Genomic DNA, 21,947 nt, shown 5'->3' with positions numbered 1-21,947 from the left:
AAAGGTTGATATTCTTACATGTTTTGATGTATTAAATATCTTATTCTTTGCATCTTTTTACTACCTAAACCTTTCCTTTTTTTTAATTAACATGTTAAGATTTGTTAAGCATGTTACCAAGAGGGTTGATAGATGGAGACAACTAATAGGACAAGCGAAATGGTGGAGTTCATGGTAAGATTTGTTGGAAATCTCATTCACTATGGTGGCTATCACTTTGAAGCTAGAACTGTGTTTGTGGCCTCTGTATTTAACTCAAACTCTGTTTAGTTTGTTATTCTTACATTATTATTTTTCAAATAAATTTCACATTTTTATTAAAATAAACAAATGAAGATTAGCCATGTTTAAAATACATGCTTCGAGTTTCTTTAATATATAAATTCCAAAGTTTAATATACATGCATGAGTTCACAAATTTTTATTCCCTTCATTGCACCATTGGGACAAAAATAAAACAATTCAAAAACTCCTAAAACATAAACACAACCAACATAACAAAACTTATCTTCTCCTAAATAACTAATGAAGAAGTCCAAAAACCAAATGTAACCAACAAAAACAAAGGACTCCAAACGACTACGGCCAAATATAAATAAATACAATGAAATAGACATAACGTCAGTTTCTACTATGTAGGATAACGTCATTTGTTGGAGTCAACTTTGGTGAGAAACACCATAGAAATGGACTGTAATAGACATTTCAATTCTTCTAGTTTAATAAGGAAATAACGGAATTTCTGATGAACTTTTAAAAGAGTAACTCTTCTATCAACAAACAATGGATTTTTTTATCAAACATATAATTTGACAATTCAAAAATGGTAAATATAAACCCTCATGGTAATGTGTAACACTATGTGTTTAATTTGTATTTCAGAATAATAGAAGGGTAATATAATATAGTGCAATCAAACGAGTAACACAAATTTTAAGCTGAACATAAATGATTTTTTCAAACGTCGAAAAAACTACTTCTTCCGTTTCAGTTTAATGGTCGTTTTAGAATGAAAATTTGTCTTTCATAATAGTTGTCGTTTATGATTTTCATGAGTGGGGATGTTTGATAAAAATTTCAGTTTTGTTCCTATTTTTTAGCTTATTATTTATTTATATTAAATAAAATAGTATATGAGTTAGAGATAAAATAGAAAATTTAAATGTTTTTTGAATATGTGTAAAATAATCTAGAATGACAAAGAATATGAAACGGCGAGAATACTATTATTAGTAGATGAATGAGCTTTTCCAAACTTAGTCATAATTTTAAAATAATAAATTGAAAAATCATTTTCATGAAAATTTTATATCTAAGTTTTCCAATAATTATTTAAACGTGAATTTTCCCCTGGATATGTGTAAAGTGGAATCACGTTTTACAAAATGTGAAAGTATGCAAAACAGTATAGCATTCAAGCTCTAAATCATGAGGAGGACATAGACTTTTGAAACAGTGTGCCAAAAATATTAAGGAAAGAGTATCATCATATCACCCATCAGTACTCAAATCCCATATATTACTCTAATATACATTAATTATATTATTCTATGTAATCCCTTTAATTATGTCATTTGGTTATGGTTTGTGTTTATATATAAGTTGTATCATTCCATTTGATAATACAACAACAATAATAATACAATCATATTCTCTCTATTCACATGGTATCAGAGCCACAATGATCTAACGATCAGCTCCGTTCCTGTTTCTAAGCTATGTGCTACTTTTGCTTATTTTTGTTTTTTTAAACCAAGTGCTTTCACATTTAAGTTCACGATGAACCTCTGAATCTAAACCACCAAGGTTCTTTTTATTCAAGTCTACCATCTTAGACCTCTGAATCTAAGTCCAATACTTCTTCTATTATAATTTTTATTTTCAAGCCAAAAATGTTTCTATCATTCAAGCTATAATGCTTTTTTCTCTTTAATTCTTTCCAAAAAAAAAAATAAGAATTCGGATCTGCTTCTCTAACCATCATTGATGTCGGCCACATCAACATCACACAACTCGTCATGGGATCGGGTCTTTAGAAAGTCTTGCTCAACAATAACACCTCATCTTCTCGATTCATAATCGGATCTCCTTCTCAACACTTGGACTTGTCAATCTCAAGCAATTATTTCCGCTTCGCTTTATAAACCCCTTGAGATTGAGGGAGTGTATTAAAGAAAGAGTACCATCATATCACGTATGAGTATTCAAATCCCATATATTACTCTAATATACATTAATTATATTATTCTATGTAATCTATTTAATTATGTCTTCTGAGGATAGTTTGTGCTCATATATAAGGTTAAGGTGTATCATTCCATTTGATAATACAACAATAATAATACAATCAAATTCTCTCTATTCACAATTTACAGTTTAGCATGTGATGTGACATAATTTATAGGCACTTCGTTGATATGAAGGGTTCTGCCAAAAGAGTTGATTGACATCTATGCATATAAAGTTAGTTTTAAATTGTCTCTTCATTTTTTTCTGCAACTGCATATAAAAAGTTAGTTTTATGTTGTTATTTTTATAGTTTCAACCCTCGTATAATAGATCTATAAATATTGCATAGTTAAAATTTCTAAAGTTCTCAATTTTTTTTTTTTATATATCCAAGTTTCTGGTCAATTATGATGAAATCGTGACTTCAAAGAGCTGCCGATCGTATAAACAACCATTATACAGCCGTCTAGACCAATTTTTAAAACAGGGCAAAATACTGATACCAACAAATTAGAATATATAATGCCTACACTCATCATTAGTGTAATTAGAAAAAGAAAACATTGAGTTGTATCATTAAGTACTCGCAAGCTAAAAACTAAACCTTCTCACATCGACCGATTTGTTCACGAGTAACAGCGAAGAACTATATACTTTATAATCATTGTAAAAAAAAAAAAAGGACGAATATTATGTTAATTATCAAATCATCAATATTATATACGTTTTAAAATGTAAAATTTCCTCTTATTTGATAGACTGGAGCTTATTTGATTAAAGATTTCTTACTGAGATGTTATTTCGTCCACAATTTTTTTTTAGTTAATTTTTGACAATTTCTATATATGCAACATATAATTTATGTTTCAAATACATATAATCAAAACCCACACATCCTACTATATTTATTAGGAAGTACAAATATAAAACTAATCTTAAAATGCGTAAAAATTACATTCACTTGCAATTAAAAAAGTTTAATTAATTAATTAATCTTTATTAATTATTAATAAAAAAATCATAGACAGGTTAGATTAAATAAAATCAACAAAAGTAAATAAAATCTATTCGAATCTAAACTGATTCGTACTTGAAAAAAAAATTATTAAAAATTGAACAGATTTTAAAAATCTAATTTAATAAAATCTACAACTACAAATTTTATCAACATTTTTTACTAGAACAAGTTAAAATTTTTATCAAAAATCTAATCAAATAAAATCTACCTCAGTTTGAGTTTAACAGCTTAGATTTTAATATTAATAAATAACATAATAACAAAATAAATTATTACAATTTTTTATCAAAAAAAAATTCAGCCTGCGGATGACCGCATGTTAGTACCTAGTTCTCTAGTATTTTATCTATCCAAACTTTGTTTTGAATAAGTTCAGTGACTCTTTTGACATAATAATATATAAATATTGGCTAAGATTAACTCATATGTTATAACAAGAGGTTTAGGGAATTGTTCTCTTGTATTATTCCTCTGTTCCATATGATATAACATATATATAGGGATACATATTAGGGTTTACAAGTCCACTAATGGGCCGATAATGTGCATTCATACTATAATAGATATATTCATAACACTCCCCCTTGGAAGACCATTATAAAAATGTAGTTCCAAATGCGCATGTGAGATGTTGCCTCATTAAAAACCTTACCAGGAAAACCATGGTTAAGGGAAAAAGAGTGCAGCGCGCTTTACTCCCCCCTTAAGTACACCACTTGAAATCTTCAAAATGACGCAATCCAATATGATGAAGTATCTTCCTTTTGAAGTAGTGGTTGAAAACGTCTTGGTAGATGGTTCGCCAAATATTCACTTGAACAAATTTGTAGGACATGTATATCACCGTACATCACCATTCTTCTGCAGACTGTTGGTCTCTTAGATGACTCATCTTGATCATTAACTTCGCCTCTCACGATCTCATCAATGTATGTCAAAGACTTTGAAGATGATAGTCTTCACCATTGGAATCATAATATTCCTCTTCAAGTGTTTATCTTTCGCATGTTCTTTTGTTGTCTCGTTAAAAACCTTTCATGGAAAAACCCAATGAGATAAAAACCATGATAAAGGAAAAAGAGTACAACCACGCACATAATCGTATTTCTCCCCCTGAAAGCATCATCTTCAGGTTATGCATTATGATCATATATATCATCTTTTCTGAACTGTTATAAGTAGTGCTTTCAGGTACAAGCTCATATGATCATCATATATTTTCTTGGGTCATTGAAATTCAAGTCATTTGAACCCCTTTCATATAGAAGATCTATTTGAACTTTAAGCCCAAATCTTCTTTTACATATAATTTTCCAAACAATCATCTTATACATAAGATTTATTTGTATGCTCCTTGTAAAACTTTCTCTTTTAACTCTTCTTATGGTACTTCCAGACCATTTTACATGTAAGATACTTTTATCAACATACTTTACACTTGTTCTTGTATTCTTTTCACAAGAACCACTTGTAAGTGTAGAAGAGAGAGGAGACACATACAATTTTTCTTTGAACAAGGTTCAGCAGATGCCTACATCCTCAAACTTTGTTGAAAATATTTCTTGAACATAATTACAACTATTGTTCAATCTTGGATTTACACAACTCTAAGATCTTCTCTTAACTTGTTCCCGATTTATTTTCAACCCACTATGAGATCACTAAGATCAATTGCTTCTAGCAATATGATCACTTTAAAGGAAACTTCTGACAGTTTAAAAACCTTCTCACTAGACTGAATCAAGTCTTACTCTTATTGTCAAAACTCATAAGAGATCTAAAATAGTTGCTTCCACCAAAAGAGAGTACATCTCTCATAAGTATTTTCTGAGAATCATAGTACTACTACACGTACTTAATTTCTCATACAGATCCACTTATGTTTCACTCATTTTACACTTTCAAGTGTAAGGACTACAAGTCCAAATATTATCTCTTTAAGAGACTGAACTATCTCAAATAGTTACTTCTTTCAATGATTAACCAATCATTCTTTGTGTAGACTTTTCAATAAAACTTTTCTATTAACAGCGGTTTATGATCCTCGATTTTTATCCATAACATCATCAACTGCAACACTGCATGCAAACATATTACGACGTCGATTTGCTTATTGGTTCCTTTTCATTCTAGACATGACTCAACTTGTTGAGATTTCTTTTCATTATGATTCTCAGGTTCCTGAATCTCTTTCTTACTCATGCCTACATCTCTTTTAGAAATTTTTCATAACTCTTTGCTTCCTCGGTGCCATATTAAATTATGCTTCTTTTATTTTCCGAGGATGTTTATATTTGGAACCATAAGTCTATCACACTTCATGCGATCTTTAGACTTACTAGCAGTTGATCTTATCCTTCTAGGACATTAATTAGAGCACAACTGGTATATGTGACTTTTTCACTCAATGTCAGAAAATGGCTCATGTATGCTTTTAGCATCTTTGAAAACTTTGCCAATAAATTATCTTTTTAATTTCTAGTGCACATTTCTTAGTACGAGGATCAAGATAATTTCTTACAATATATTTCTTTACCAGCTGTTTATTTTCTCCCCCTCATGTTGGAAAGACTGACTCACTGAAACAACAGTCTCTGCATCTCAAGATATTCAATCATCAAGAGAGATTTATATCCAACATATTTTCAACATTCTTTCAAATCCCATCTTAATCACTGTGGTGGAGCAACAACGCAACATGTATAATACATTTAGATGGAATATATCTGGTTTCTGACCCAAACCAATTACAGTGGGGAGTACTCATGATAATTCGCTGGCCCGATGCGAACTTATTGACATATATAGTCATTTATGTCAATTACATAGCTTGGTTTCACCACCATTGTCAATTAACCAAATACTCTCACAAACTCGAGATTGCATGTTCATAACAAACATATATAGTGGATGATCAGTCCACAATATCTCTTTGTATACGTACCAGAAAATTGACACTATCCAAATTCATGGGGTCCGTGAAAGCCATATAATCGACACACATAAGAAATCAGCACACATAAGAAATCACTAGGAAAACTCTTTAGGTTCTCTAATCAATCTTTTGAGAAATTTCTGATTATTCTTTTGCATCGTTACTGAACCGGAATGGCTTAATCGGTCATGCCAAACAGTGAAATTTTCACAAAGCATTTTATCTTCTAGATAATGCATGTAATCTCTAAAATACTTTTATTGCCTTGGGTAATCATACTTATGATTTCAAAGTATTTCCTTCGTTTATTGTCTCAGCATGATTACTTTTCATATCCTCAAAATTTGCTCTATCATATGAGTGACTAAACTCATTTTGGGTGTGAACATAATTTTATTACTGTTCCATCACCTCTTGTGGGATTCATTAATTCTCCCCCTCGAGATGATGACACTTCATGTCTATCAATCTCGATTTGAATCACACTCCGTAATCAATAATATTCTCAAATTGGGTCATGTATTATATCTTACACCCTTTTGACTTTGAGACCAATTGGGAGACTATAACACATTAATATCAAATTGTGTTCCCATAGACAATAGTATATATACTCTTCATGAGCTTTCAATACTTTTTCTACTACTTATTATTGTAGTAGAATAGTGGAAATGGTCTCACACTAATTTCTTTCATCATCATCATATATAGATGAGATAAGTGCCTCATGTACTTATTATTCACTTATAGTGGAGATACAAGTCGACTTAACCACGACCTTATATAGATACCATACCCACATTTATAATCACTTTTATAGCAACTTTCTTATCATTGATGTGGCATTTTCCTTTTTATTTGCATAAAGTTATATTCAGTTCAATGAATATACCAAGCCAATAGGATGTGATTTACATCAACATTTCATAATTTTATACAGTCACAAAAAATAAGATTAGAATATTTTAAAAAAAATATATTTTTCACTATATTGTGTCTTACGTGACAACAATATTTTGTGACAAGTAGAATATATTTTCTCTAATATATTTCCAACAATGATATTATTTTCTATTATAATCTTGGTTATAAGTAGAATTAAGTTGTTTGTATATATTCTCTTATAGACTTTTAGTCATTTACTATCTTTAGATTATTCTAAAGTTTTGTGACAAGTAGAATATATTTTCTCTAATATATTTCCAACAATGATATTATTTTCTATTATAATCTTGGTTATAAGTGGAATTAAGTTGTTTGTATATATTCTCTTATAGACTTTTAGTCATTTATTATCTTTAGATTATTCTAAAGAACTAGTGAATTTTTATGGTCATATACTTGGACTTAAACCTCCCCATAGAAGTGATGCCAAGAAAATATAATCAATAATTATTATTTAGTAATTTGTTACTAAATTTTCAATGTATTCACCAAAGAAAGTTAGATGACATTATTTAAATATTTAATTATGATATTATATCTAAATTTAATTAGATTTAAATTTATAATTAAACAAACAATGTAATTCACAAATATTATAAACAATTATATAAATGAGTGTTAAATAAGTTTTAAGCATCATTTTTTTTTTCAAAACGTTTTATAGGTCATTTACCAAAGTATAATCGAGAAAATATGATGATAGTACTTATCTCGATGAAGATGTCATAACATAATCAGAGGCAGAGACACCGTCGGCATATGATTATTTGCTTACTCCAATTATTAGACCGACTAAAACCATCCTCAATCGATTTCAATGGTTTTGAAATTTGGGGAAACAGGGGAGGTGGTGGCTTGAGAATTCCAGCGGAGATATTGATCGACACCACATATACGATATACCTCACCAATAAATAAAACATGAACAAAAGTTAATATTTATGCCAATATTTGAATCTATAGTAATCAATATAGTATATATAATCAACCGATATGCGGTAGAACATATGATTAATCCAACAATAAAGTATAAATCCGTTAAAAGGAATATATAAAGTATAGATCTCGGCATCTCGCCGGTGAAACAATAAACATTGATTCTGGTTTTGCTAAACCAACGAATTAAATTACCAAACTAATTACTAAAAGCATGTTCTTGGTAAATTAACAAAGCAATTTTATTTTATTTTTTATTTTATATATATATATATATATATACGCACAACTACAAACAATAAGCTTGTCTTTGCTTATACAGTAAATCATGTACACAGAAAATAAGAATTTTGGTTTACCAAACCAACGATTCATCAAACCAATTACAAGCATAAGAAAGTTGAACTATTCCTATTTTGTTTATTTACTTTATCAGGCATAGATAAATCGATGGAACCTCTTTCATGTATTTGAGGAAAAATTAAAGTATGATAAAGCTTTATCAGTTTATCTACTTCACGAATTAAATCAAATAATTAATTATGATGGCAGTGAGTTCGTGAAGCCATGATTAAACAAATACACCGAATAATAATGGATGATTCAACGATATGATAAACAGTTAAACACATCAAACAAAGAGAGATAAAGCTGATCATATATTAATTTATATGAGGATAGAATAAACTTATCTCGATCCAAAGATTTATTTAGGATCTCCATTGTTGGTAAACGAAGACGCCATGAAAACGGAGCTGACGACTAATTAAGGTTTCTAGCGGTAATTTTTGTTTTGCTCACTCGTTTAGGGTTTCGTGCTGATAACGTGTTATAACAAGAATTTTAGGGAATTATTCTCTTGTATTATCCCTCTATTCCATATGATATAACATATATATAGGGATACACAGAGTTGGCGCTATGTTTTTTGTGGCTACAACCAAACTGAAAAAAGGCTGATTTTCACATATTTAAACTAATTTTTTTTTTATCAAACTAAATAATAAATCTGGATAGTTTTAACAAAAGCACAAAAAATTCTAAAGCATCACAGTCAATTTTCTTTTTTTGTGAAAATGGTTCTACTTGTATTTTTACTTGCAAACTCATCCATCAAAGTTTCATAGTCAAGTTTTGTTGCCAAACTCCTTTCAATGGACATCATCACTGTTATTTTTGTTGATCTCCTCTGAAATCTCATCAATTTTAGAAGTTTCAGTTCGTTTAATATACCTTCACCTTAAGGATATATAAAATATTAGTAGAGTGGGTAGACGGAGAAAAAAGAAGGAAGAAAGAAGAAGGAAGAAGAAGCTATGATAGCTATTTGCTAGGGTTAATTGATTATTATTTTTTCCTATTTACATTTTCTAAATACTAATAATTTATAAGATATATATATATATGTCGGTTTGGGTTTACAAATGAGGTGGTTAGGATTTAGATTTTGTAATTAGAACGAAATTAAATATCGGTTTGTGTTTACAAATAAGGTGGTTAGAGTTTAGATTTTACAATTATAACTTAATTATATATCGGTTTGTTACAAATGAGGTGGTTAAGATTTAGTGTTTACAATTAGAACAAAATTATATATCAGTTTGGTTTATAAAATAGCACTTTGGGGTTTTTTATTTTACAATTATGTATACAAATTTTGTTTTCTTATAAAGAGGTGAATAAAGAGGTTTAAGTATGGTCCGAAACACAAATGGGAACAGAAAAAAAACATACATGATCGACGACAAGATATGGTATGCTATTATCTCTACACATAGGCGGTGGACAAACAAGTAGGAGAATCGCATGGAAATCGTAGAGTTGTAGAAGAAATTGATTTCATATTATTATCATTAAGGCGATGATATGATTTGATAAGGCGGTATCATTTGTCACACTTGGAGATGTTTATAGAGATGCCATTGGGGAGATGAGCACCAGGTACACGGACCACCTCACAGTCTTGGGATAACGAGAAATTGTAAGTGGTGACAAGATGATGAAGGAAAACTGAAATCTGAAGCCTAGCGAACTCTGCACCAGCGCATTGTCTAACTCCCGTTCCAAACACCATGAAAGTTTTAGACCCGGACCGCAACTCTTTCCCCTGTACACCAGATATATAATGTTTCAACTAATGTATCTAGCTAGAAAATTAAAGGATAAAGTAGAATTATAAAATTGTAATATTAATTTTGGAAAACAAAAGATAGACTAAAGTAAATGTACAATACCTCCCACCTCCATGGCTTAAACTCAAAAGGGTTTTCATAGATTTCAGGATCAAAATGAACCATTGTAGGTATAATCATCACTATCCAACCTCATTTATTTTTTATCCATATAAAATATATTAGTGGCATTGGTGGTACTACACTACTTCTAACTACTACTTACCTTTGATTTCCACGTCCCTCACCGCTTTTCTAAACATCATAGGAGCCAGATTTGTTATTCGAAGCGACTCATTGATAACCTATAAAGTGTAAATAAAAAACGGGGCACCTTGTTAATCTGATAAATGTTGTATTAACCTTGGAGCTAAGTAAAGTAAATTTACCATGTTGGTGAAAGTCATCTTGTGTCTGTATTCTTCCCAACTAACCCCACCTTCTTTTTCTTCTCTGCTTTCAAGGATCGCCACGTGCTCTTTCTGACAAATTATTCATGTACATATGATATTCTCAATACAAATGCAAAAGATCTTGAACATACTTAATAACACCATGAATACTATCAGTACTTTGTTTTTATTTTTCTAACAACAAAGCATTAGACTACATGTCATCGTCGACTACTATTAGATGCTTAGATCAAAAATATACTAGCTTATCGATCCATATGCATATATGATATATTACATACCTTTAACTCTGCGAGAACTTTTGGGTTTTCTGATAGGAATTTCACAGCCAAGCAAGTGGCCTTAGATGTGGTATCTTGAGTTATACATGAAAGAGTAAATATGAGGGCTACAATTGCATCTTCGTTCACTAAGCCTCCTATTATCTCTAAGTCCTCTATCGCCGTGTTGAGGAAGTCATCGTACTTCTCATTTGATGTTTTCCTCCTCTTGTAGATATCCCTTATCCCTTGGATTCCTTCTCTGCATGCCTGCATACAATATTATATTTCATGGTTTCGTGTTATAAGCAGTACTGGTTATAAGTAAGTTACTTCCCGAGAATGCTAAAAAAGAAAGAAAAAGAAAAAAAAAACAAATCGCACCCAAACGGTATTATAGAGACCCCTCCCAGCAGAGATAATATAGGATGATCGAAACCAATCAAAACTGAAGGCCTTGAAGTTTGCCATAAGCTTTGCTTGAGTCTCTGGTTTGAGATTACTTATCATCTTTGGTGTCAAGTGCGCTATTATCAACTGCAAATATATTTTTTTAGAAAGGCTTAAAGAGTGAGAAACTAGCATGCAACATTGTAACTGAAATCTATCACACTAAAATATAAAAGAGAAAAGATAGACTACACTTGATACTGTGTCCTTAACATCGAGTCTTCCTTTGCTAGCCTTCGAAATAAGATGCTCGCGTGTAACACGGTCCATATCTTTTAATATCTTCCGCTTCAAACCCTCGGAGGACAAAAGATGCAGGGTTGTCTGTTTCATGTGCTTGTGGGTGTTTCCTATCTTGAAGAACAATCTATCTTTTCCTAGTGGCTTTACTAAAGCATCCGGGTAACTCAAAATGAACGACTTGTTCTTTTGTCGTAAAATATCCATGTTCACATCCTTATCCGTCGAAACAATTGTTTTTACTCCAAGAATGTTCGTCCGAAACAAAGGCCCATACCTGAAACAATCACACAACACACATACAAAATCTATATATATATATATATATATATATATATATATCGTGTATAGTTAAAGAGTGTAAAATCTGAAGACTGACCTCAACACCTTTTTCTTGAGATATGGGATTGATCTCGTAGAATCCATGAGGCTTAAAAAAATTGAATGTCTCTCCGATGATCGGAAAACCCATTGATCCCGGAGGTAACTTGCCGTTAGATTTAGGATTGGACCATCGGTACCACCAATGGCCAATCCTCACAGCCACTAAGGCTATAACCCACAATCCTATCATCAAAAACAAGCTCATATATATTGTTGTGAGGCGGAACAATGAAATCGTGGGTCTTAAATAGATGAATAAAAATTATTTAACTTTCACAAGTTGGATAAAAAATGTGATAAATGTGACAATATATTGGAATGAATCGCCTACCAACTAAAATTTTTTATATACAAAAAAGAAATATCATGAACCTCATATATTGTCCTTGGATTTATTGATGAGCACTGATATTTAATAACCATAATAAACAGCTTTGTAATTGTTTCTATGGTCAAAATATGTCACAGTCCAATACATTTGACTAACACGTAAAATTGATGTTGGAAAAATAGTATTACATTTTTCAAAAAAGAAAAAATTGTATTACTCATTTAGTCTCATAAAAATAAAGTTAGAGAAGACGTTAGAGATAAAAATAAATCTAAGACTTATTTGAAACAAAAGTTGTTTTGTTGAGTTTCAAAATGAAGTTTGTGCTAAATTCATCTATTATTCAATAACGTATTTCCTATTTTTTCTTCAAAAACTTGGATTGACTCTTTGAATTCATATTTTCACACTATTTTTAATTTTGTATTCTTTTTTGTCAACAAAAGATTAGCTAAAAAAGCCAATTGAGAGGAAATTTTTGTATTTTTTAATCTCTTGATTCCTTTTAAATGAACTAGATGAATACCTGCCCTCTGCGTTGCCTTATGACTTACCGTTTAAAAAAAAATTGCTATTAATTTTTTTTTATGTAGAGTTTATATTTGTTTTTTTAATTGTGGAATTCTTGAAAAATATAATTTGAAGTTGATTGTTTTAGTACTTCACATACGTTTTCTCATTTTGTAATTGAATTATTAGATACATGCATCAACAAAATATTCTACAATTCTTGTCTAAAACTTCAAAAATATATATTTTAAATGAAAGCTTGATCTAAGGTTGCATATTTTGTAACAACTAGTTTTTTGGTTGAATGAATTCTAAAAAGCTTAAGTATTTAGATATATTTATACTTAAGCTTCTCAACTAAATACTATGAAACACTAACCTTTTATTTTATCAAGAATTGTAGCTTGGCTAACTATTTAATAGATATAATTAAGATAGACATCTTCCTTTCATGTTAGCTCTTCAATTTCTTGAATATAACCCTAGAATTTGATTTTTAATAAGAATTTCATTCAGTTTTCTTTTTGACAACCTATAAATATTAGAATATGAAAACCAACAGTCATGAATTTAATCAACTATCTTCTTCTTTGTCTCTGTATTTTTTTAATTCTACAGTTTTATTCAACTATCTTCCATTTGATAGTGAACAAAACCGCATTCTTTTTTAAATATTTATTTCTTTAGGGACAAACTTTCATGAATTTCTTTACAATATTAACTCTTCAAACTATTGACAAAATTGTAACTCCTAAACCATATGCCCATACATTCATGCTTTACGCCAAGAGGAAGAAGTGGCTATTTGATTCACTTCCAATGCCCATTTTTCTTTCGGTGATGCATCTATTTTCTTTGAACATGTTCTAAGCCTCTCTAAGTTTTTAATGTAAATATTGAAACTGTTTGCGATATAAAAAAAACATGAAAGATGTTTCAATTCCTTTTAAATTTAGGTCTATTTACTTTTAATGAGGATACACAGGTGACACTCTCTTCACTGTTAATGTTGCACTCAAATGGAGAGAGTTATCATCTTTCATAATATTGATTTTTGAGTAACGTCCATGTTACAGTATCCTTTATCGAAAATTATACATAAGAAAAAAACAATCAAAATACCACAATATTTATATACTATTATTCTTATTTTATCCTTAATTAATTTTGGGGGAAAACGTTTATTTTCATCATCAGCATTGGTCATTACCTCCTTTTCTTGTTGTTCACTGTCATTAGTTTTATAAGTCAGCTTAGAAAACCTTTTTAATACTTTTTAAAAATTTCAAACCCTTATAAACAACTGTGATTAAATATATAAATAAGCTTATCAAGTATTTAAATGTCTTTTAAAACTTACAAAAACTCATAATTCCATCAAGTTATTTTTATAAATCAACTTATAAAACCTTTTATATACTTTTTAAATCAGCTAATAAAACCTTTTAAATAAATTTTAAAACTTACAAATAAATTTTTGGATTTTAATATTTATTTTGGACGAGAAGGACTAGAAAATATCATGTTTGGGATTCTAGGATTTTATAACTTTTATCTCACTAAATGAGGGTAATTTAGTCAATTTCTTATCAATGAGTGATATGCTTACAAATGCTCACTTTGATGTAGTAAATTTGAAAATGACTTCTTAAAAAGTGGCATTGTAAAAACTTTCACATTTTTTATTTCAAAGAAATCAAGTATTATTTACTGTTACATTTTTTCACAGTTATTTCTTTTGAAAGAGTATAGTTATTGTAAATACTTATGATTTTAAGAGTTAATTTTTAAGGGAAAGGCTTTAAAATTATACTATTCTATTAATTCTGAAAATATAAAACACACGTATTGTAAATTTGTAATGTTATTTTTTATATATCATTTCATTTTATATTTTACATATAAAGTGAAGTGTTTTTATTTAGAAGTTAGAAGCCATTTATCTATTTTAATAGATTTATGTCTGTTGAAAAAAAAAACTTAAACTATGGTATACACACACAAAAAATATATTTTTGTTAATCAGTGAGTTTAATTAAAATAAGTTTGTTTTGAAGAGATCTATGAAAAGTAATGCTAAACTAATAAATTGCTCTGTCATTCTTATTGAATCATCTGTCAACGTTTACATGTTTATATAGAAAAAGAAGATTCTAAAGAATAGGAAAAAGGATATGTCTAAATAGAAGTTAAACATATCTCTTGCCTTAACAATATAGAAAGATATCTTAGGAAAATATCCTAGATACTAAACTGCCTAATACTCCCCCTCAAGATGGCGAGTGGAGATCAGGAACTCCCATCTTGCGGAGTAGATAGTCAAATTGTTGTCGAACAAGTACTTTAGTAAGAAAATCCGCAACCTGCTCCTCGGAAAAAACGTGATGAGTAGAAATGGTACCATCTTGAACCGCATCACGAACAAAATGGCAATCACTTTCGATATGTTTGGTGCGTTTGTGGAAGACTGGGTTAGCAGCAATGTGAAGAGTTGCTTCATTATCACAGAAGAAAGCAACAGGAGCAGAATGTGTGACACCGAAAGTGAGAAGAAGTTCCTTAAGCCACTTAACTTCGCAGATAGCCATTGACATAGCCTTGTATTCGGCTTCAGCCGAAGAACGAGAGAAAACCTGTTGTTTCTTCGTTTTCCAAGACACTGGAGAACCACCAAGAGAAACCACATAACCAGTTAAAGAGCGGAGGGAGAATGGACAAGTATTGTAATCAGAATCACAATAGGTGAAGAGAGAAAGATCCGGGTCAGAACTTAAGAACACGCCCTGTCCGAGTGTTCCTTTCAAGTATTGAACCACCCGAGTAGCGGCTTCCCAATGTTGGAGACGGGGCGTCTTTAAGAACTGAGTGAGTATGTGTACCACATAACTTAACTCAGGTCGCGTGAATATTAAGTAAACCAGACGACCCACTAGACGGCGATATTGTGCGGGATTGTCAAGCAATGGACCATCATCTTTGCCAAGAGTGTGATTTTGTTCGATTGATGTATCAAACGGCTTGGAACCAGTCAAACCACATTTTGAAATGATATCCAAGGCATACGTCCTTTGAGAGAGATAAATACCTTCCTGAGCACGGGACACCTCAATCCCAAGAAAATACTTAAGAATCCCGAGATCCTTCATGTGAAAACACTGACTCATATAAGCGTTGAATTTAGTGGTAAGAGTGGGATCATTGCTGCTGATGATTAAGTCATCAACATACACCAAGACATGAAGACGAGTTGGACCGCGGGTATAAGAGAACAAAGAGTAATCCTTCCTATTCTGAGTAAAGCCAAATCCTAGAAGAGACTTTGATAACTTGGATAACCAACAACGAGGAGCCTGTTTCAACCCATAGAGAGACTTCCTTAACTTACACACCTTTGTTTTATCCGCAGCAGAGAAACCAGGTGGTGGTTTCATGTATAGTTCCTCTTCAAGATCACCATGAAGAAAAGCATTATGCACATCCATCTGAAACAAATCCCAATTCTTTGTTGCTGCAACTTTAAGAAGAATCCAGACAATAGTCATCTTGGCAACTAGAGCAAAAGTTTCATTATAATCTTCGCCTTCTTGTTGACGATTACCAAAGATAACGAGACGAGATTTGTATCGCTCCAAAGTTCCGTCAGAATGATACTTGAGTTTGAAGACCCATTTGCAACCTAGAGCATGTTTGTTCGGAGGTAACGTCGTGAAGTCCCATGTGTGTTGTTTTTCAAGAGAATCAATCTCAGCCTGGATAGCCTGACGCCATTCAAGATATTGCATTGCCGCTTGAAAGCTTGCGGGTTCCATGCAAGCCGTAATTTTGCCAAGGAAAGCCTGTTGCGATTCAGAAAACCGGTGATATGCAAGAAAAGTTGTTAGTGGATAAGTACACTTACTTGAGGAATTTTGATTGGGAGACGTGAGGTGAGGTTTATCACAAGACGTAGCCGAGTAGAGTTGGTAGCCGAAGAGACGAACATTAGGCTTGGTGATCCGTTTTCCACGGCCAAGATCCGGAGAGGCAACAATATCACTTGTTACTTGAGGATCTGGTCCTGTGGGCGAAGACGGATCAGTCTCTGGTGTTGGTGGAGACGTATCCGGAGGGTTACTAGAAGATGCCGGAGTGGGAGGAGCAGTGATAGCTCCCCCTGTCGAAGAGGGTGAATCAATGTCATCAAAGAAACTAGGATGAACAGAAGAGGGAGAGACAAACGTTAAAGAGTACGCCATAGAAGAGTCAAAAGAGTGGAAGGGAAAGACATTCTCATGAAAAATGACATCACGGGAAACAAATATTTTATCATTTTCAAAGTCATAGACAATCCATCCTTTCTTGCCGAAGGGATAGCCAAGAAACATACACCTAACACCTCTCTCTTCAAATTAATCATTGGAGTGACGAACTTTGTGAGCATAACAGAGACAACCGAAGGTCCGCAAGTCATCATAAGCAGGAGGTTTCTGAAAGAGAACGTCAAAGGGTGATTTACCGAGAAGAAGAACAGAGGGAGTACAGTTGATGAGATGAGTGGCTGTGAGGATACTTTCTCCCCAAAACCGTGCAGGAAGCTTGGCTTCAAGCAAAAAAGACCTCGCCACATTCAGGATATGACGATGTTTGCGTTCAACACGGCCATTTTGTTGAGGAGTAGCAACACAAGATGTCTGATGAATTATTCCTTGAGAATCAAAGAATTTGCGAAGCCAAAGAAATTCTGTTCCATTATCAGAACGAACGATCTTGCCTTGTTTGTTGAATTGACGATGAACAAAAGCGAGAAAGTTCTTGAGAACATCCGCTACCTCAGATTTTTCGAGAAGTAAATGTGTCGAAACTGCTCTTGAGAAATCATCAACAATAGTCAAGAAATAAGATATTCCAGTTATTGATTTTTCACGATAGGGACCCCAAACATCACAGTGAATCATTGAAAATAAATCATCTGCTTTATTTGAACTATCTTAAAAAAGAAACACGAGTTTGTTTGCACGAAGGCAAGTATCACAAAGCTCCTCCAAATCACTAACATTATTTGAAAAACCTCCTAAATCAGAAAGAAAAGATAACACTTTTGACGATGGATGACCTAGCCGCATGTGCCACAAGGCTCGAACATCACTGCAACCAACACGATGAGCCTGAGGAACAACCGCACCAGTCAAGTGATAAACCCCATTGCTCTTCTCACCCGCACCAATCAAAATCCTCGAAGCTTGGTCCTGTATCGCACAAAAGCGTTTCGTAAATATCACATTACTGGCAATTTCATCCAACAATTGAGAGACTGAGATGAGAGTCATTAATAAATCAGGGGCATAGAAGACTCGATGAAGGACTAATTTCTTCCCCCCCCCCCCCGAGATTTAGTGTGCCCTGACATGTGGCCCATGTAAATCCACCATCTGGTAAGGCAATGGCAATGGGATCGATTTTAAATAAATTTGTCAACAAGTTTATGTCGCCAGTCATATGGTGAGATGCACCAGAATCAATAATGATATCGTATCGACTACTGGTGCCAAAGATGACAGGTTTTTCTGTCGTACCGGAGAGTTTTTCGGTGTTGTTTTGCTTCTTACTAGTCACGAAGTTAGCAATCGAGTTCCACTGACTTTGGGTGAGATTTGGGATTCCAGAATCGCTTGTAGTGGAGGTTGAAACATTAGTGGTGTGTGAACTTGCAGGGTGTGATCCTAACAAGCCTGCTTGGTGCGCAGAGTAACCACCACGTCCTCCTCTGTTTCGTCCTCGAATAGAACCTCAACTACGACTTGAGTTTCCTCGTCCGAGAGTCAGCTGTTCCCCCCACCATTCTGGATAACCAACAAGCTTGAAGCATTGTTGTTTCTCGTGTCCTGTGCGACCAAAATGAGTACATGTCATAGAGGTATTTGGTTTGGTGATTGTAGTCGTTGTTGCCGAGAAGCCAATAACGCTGCTTTTATCTTCGGTTCGTCGAGTAGTGTTGAAATGGGTCTCTTCTTGCTTTATCTGAGAATACACGCTCTCAAGAGTGAGATCACCAAGGCGGCTAAGAAGGTTGGATCTAGCTGTTCCAAATATGCTGTTGTCGAGGACCATAAGAAACTGATGAATGAACGTCTTGTCTTCAATCTTACGGTGTTTGATCATAGAGGAGCAGCGATCATTACCACAACAACAAGTGAAAGCTGCTTCAAAATCGGACAGATCATCCCAATTCACTTTGAGTTTGCCAAAGTATTCTTCAATGGTTCGACCGTCTTGTCTGCAGGCGGCTAACTCCGCACGGATTTGATGAACTCGTGTGTCATCACGTGTAGAGAACCGGCCTTTCAAAGCAGCCCACATGACCGATGCATCATAAACAACAGAAATAGATGATCGAAGATGGGGCTCGATGCTGCTATAGATCCAGCCAATGATCATTGAGTTGACCATATCCCATCGTTCTGTTTCGTCCGGGTCTGTCGTGGATCGGAGGAGAGTTCCGTTAATGAACCATAGTTTTCTTTTGGTGCGAAGAGAGTTGGTCATTAATTTTGCCCATCGTTCGTAGTTAGAGCAGTTTAGAAGAATTGGAGTTTGGACTTGACCAGTATGATCAGAGGCATGAAGAAAATAAGGAGAGATCAAGGTTTGATCATTCAAAGACTTGCTTGTTTCGATGTCTTTATCGGTATTACCCATATTTGAAGAATAGAGAAGAAAGGTTTGAAACGAAAAGAAGAAGAAGAAGAAGAATTTAAAAAAAAAAAAGGTTTCTAGAGCAATTCGTACAGGCCAAAGGGTGGCTCTAATACCATGCTAAAGTAATAAATTGCTCTGTCTTTTTTATTGAATCATCTGTCAAGGTTTACATGTTTATATAGAAAAAGAAGATGCTAAAGGATATGAAAAAGGATATGTCTAAATAGAAGTTAAACATATCTATTGCCTTAACAATATAGAAAGATATCTTATGAAAATATCCTAAATACTAAACCGCCTAATAAGTAATTACAGTGACCATCATATCATCAATAATACTTGAGCTGTCAGGTTATATATCAACTATAACACCTGGGACCTGACCATCAGATCAGATCTATTAGTTGAATATAGACCACCATACAATTAATAATACGGCCGTTTCGTCATCATCACCAACTATAGTCAATATCGTAATGGTAGTACGGTATCGTAATTTTTAAGAGATTCTCCCCCAATAGGGTATATGGAAGAGGGAAGCTAAGAGCCGAGAGAAGTTTTAGTTATGAAGTTAACATATTTTCTATGTGTTGTAGCTTTGTTTAATTTGCCTTAGTTATTAGTAAAAGAGCTTAGTTTTTGACTAAAAGTGTTTAGAAACTGTTTTTAGCAGAAACTGTTTTGACTAAAAGTGTTGAATCGAATGGTTCGTAACAGGAATTACTAGAAAGTAAGTCATGATTTAACTGAAATGTTCGTCTAAATGTTCATTAATATTCTGATAAGGAATTTACGGATCTTCGGATGAACAGTATTCTAATTTTAAATGAATAAGGAATTTACGGATCTTCGGATGAACAATAATATTTACAAGCAATATTATTGTTATTTTCTTGTCAAACAAATAGTTTAAAATTTCGAAAACTATAAAATAAAAAACCTCGTGATACTGCATCACTAAATCTGGAGGACATAGACGTTTTCCATTTTATTCATGCCAAATAATAATTAAGGTTAGCAGGTGACGTAACTGATAGGCACTGGCACTGCATGTCCATGACGGGTCATGCTATGTAAACGACTTCTTCGTTTGGTATTTGGCACCTCCATCCAAATGATCCATTTGAATGGTGCATCTGAATACCCGATGATTAAATGAACAAGGCAAAAAAAAAATAGATCATGTAGATGATGTATTTGAATGAAAATGTGTTTGTTTGGTTTAGTTTTATTTGAACAAAAAAAAAATTAGTTTTATTTTCATCTAGATGATTTTGATTAAAAATTGACTAAAACACCCATGTTTCAATCTAACTTTTAAAATTTTCATTTTAACTATATTAATTTCAGTTAGTGATCTAAAATATATTTACAACTAAATAATTTATAAATTATTATTTTTGACATTATAAATTCATGAAATATATTTTTTGGCGATTTTGGCGAAAATGTGATTTTGTAATTTTGACCGCAAAAACAATATATTGTGATTTTGACATTTTTTTTTTTATTTTGTGGTTTTTACGGAGAATCATTATTTTAATTTTGGGAGAAATACATTTTGCAGTTTTGACAAACAAAATATGATATTTTGCAAGATAATTATAAAAATATCATTTATAATTTTGAAGACAAATTAATCATTAAGATAATAAGGAGATGTTTCTCATTTGTTATTTTGGTAGAATTATTTGGTCCAACCAAAATTTTGGATGATGCTCATTTTTAGACAAAAACGAACTACATATGGACTGTTCATTCGGATGGTCTATCTAAGTGAACAAACAAACAAGGCTAAAATGGTTTAAGCAAAATTGAAAAAAGAGTTGGCCTCTCTATATTGACTACAAAGTTAGTTTTTCTATTTCTCATGAAGTTAATTACAACAGCGAAGATTTTATTCAAAGTATAAAACATTTTAACTAAGTATGTTTATTTATGTGTAGTAGAACTTAAAAAAAAATATTTTTAAAAATGATAATTTTGTTTTAAAAAAATATTTTTAAAATGATAATTTGATCTTTAGAGTCTTCTCAAGACTCTAAAGATCAAATTTTACACAATAATCATACACATAAGTCCAACATATACACATGCACTTAGTCATTGGCCAGTCACCCCCGGAAACTTTTGATAATTAACGAACTTATGATATATATACGAGAATTTGTTAAAAATACCATTTTTGTTATACCTTTTTCTAAAAATACACCTTTTTAGCCATTTTTATTTTTGCCCTCTTTTAAATTTTAATGATCATTTTACTCTTAGATGAAAAATATTTTATTCAATAAAAAGAAAAACAAAATTTTCCCGCCAAAAAATTTCTGACATATTTTCCCGCCAAAATAAAACTTTTCGACAAAAAATTTCCCGCCAAAAAAATTTACAACGTGTTTATAAGGTTTTTATGAGGTTTCTACCTCATAAAAACCTTATAAACACCTTGT

The 21,947-nt window shown here is 32.2% G+C and overlaps 1 protein-coding gene and 1 pseudogene across 2 annotated transcripts; both read right to left on the bottom strand.

Moving 5' to 3' along the window:
* Window positions 1–9,848: 9,848 nt before the first annotated feature.
* Window positions 9,849–13,021, bottom strand: LOC104698857 (cytochrome P450 708A2-like; annotated as a pseudogene). The gene is made up of 9 exons (XR_015560390.1): window positions 13,000–13,021; window positions 11,977–12,188; window positions 11,550–11,874; window positions 11,292–11,444; window positions 10,929–11,177; window positions 10,624–10,716; window positions 10,461–10,539; window positions 10,298–10,386; window positions 9,849–10,170 (listed from the first exon to the last, which is right to left on the bottom strand). The product of XR_015560390.1 is annotated as a cytochrome P450 708A2-like (transcript).
* A 5,567-nt stretch (window positions 13,022–18,588) lies between these two features.
* Window positions 18,589–19,497, bottom strand: LOC147942513 (uncharacterized). Its single transcript, XM_087456093.1, has one exon. It carries the CDS (start codon window positions 19,495–19,497, stop codon window positions 18,589–18,591), a length of 909 nt encoding a protein of 302 aa, XP_087312219.1.
* Window positions 19,498–21,947: the final 2,450 nt, after the last annotated feature.

Source organism: Camelina sativa, chromosome 6, assembly GCF_030686135.1.
Source record: "Camelina sativa cultivar CO46 ecotype springtype chromosome 6, ASM3068613v1".
Lineage (NCBI taxonomy): Eukaryota > Viridiplantae > Streptophyta > Magnoliopsida > Brassicales > Brassicaceae > Camelina > Camelina sativa.
This window is presented reverse-complemented; position numbering and strand designations above follow the sequence as displayed.

What these genes read in the sequence shown, in the direction of transcription:
- LOC147942513 (XM_087456093.1), bottom strand. Translation starts at nt 19,497, where the DNA reads ATGGGTAATACCGATAAAGACATCGAAACAAGCAAGTCTTTGAATGAT.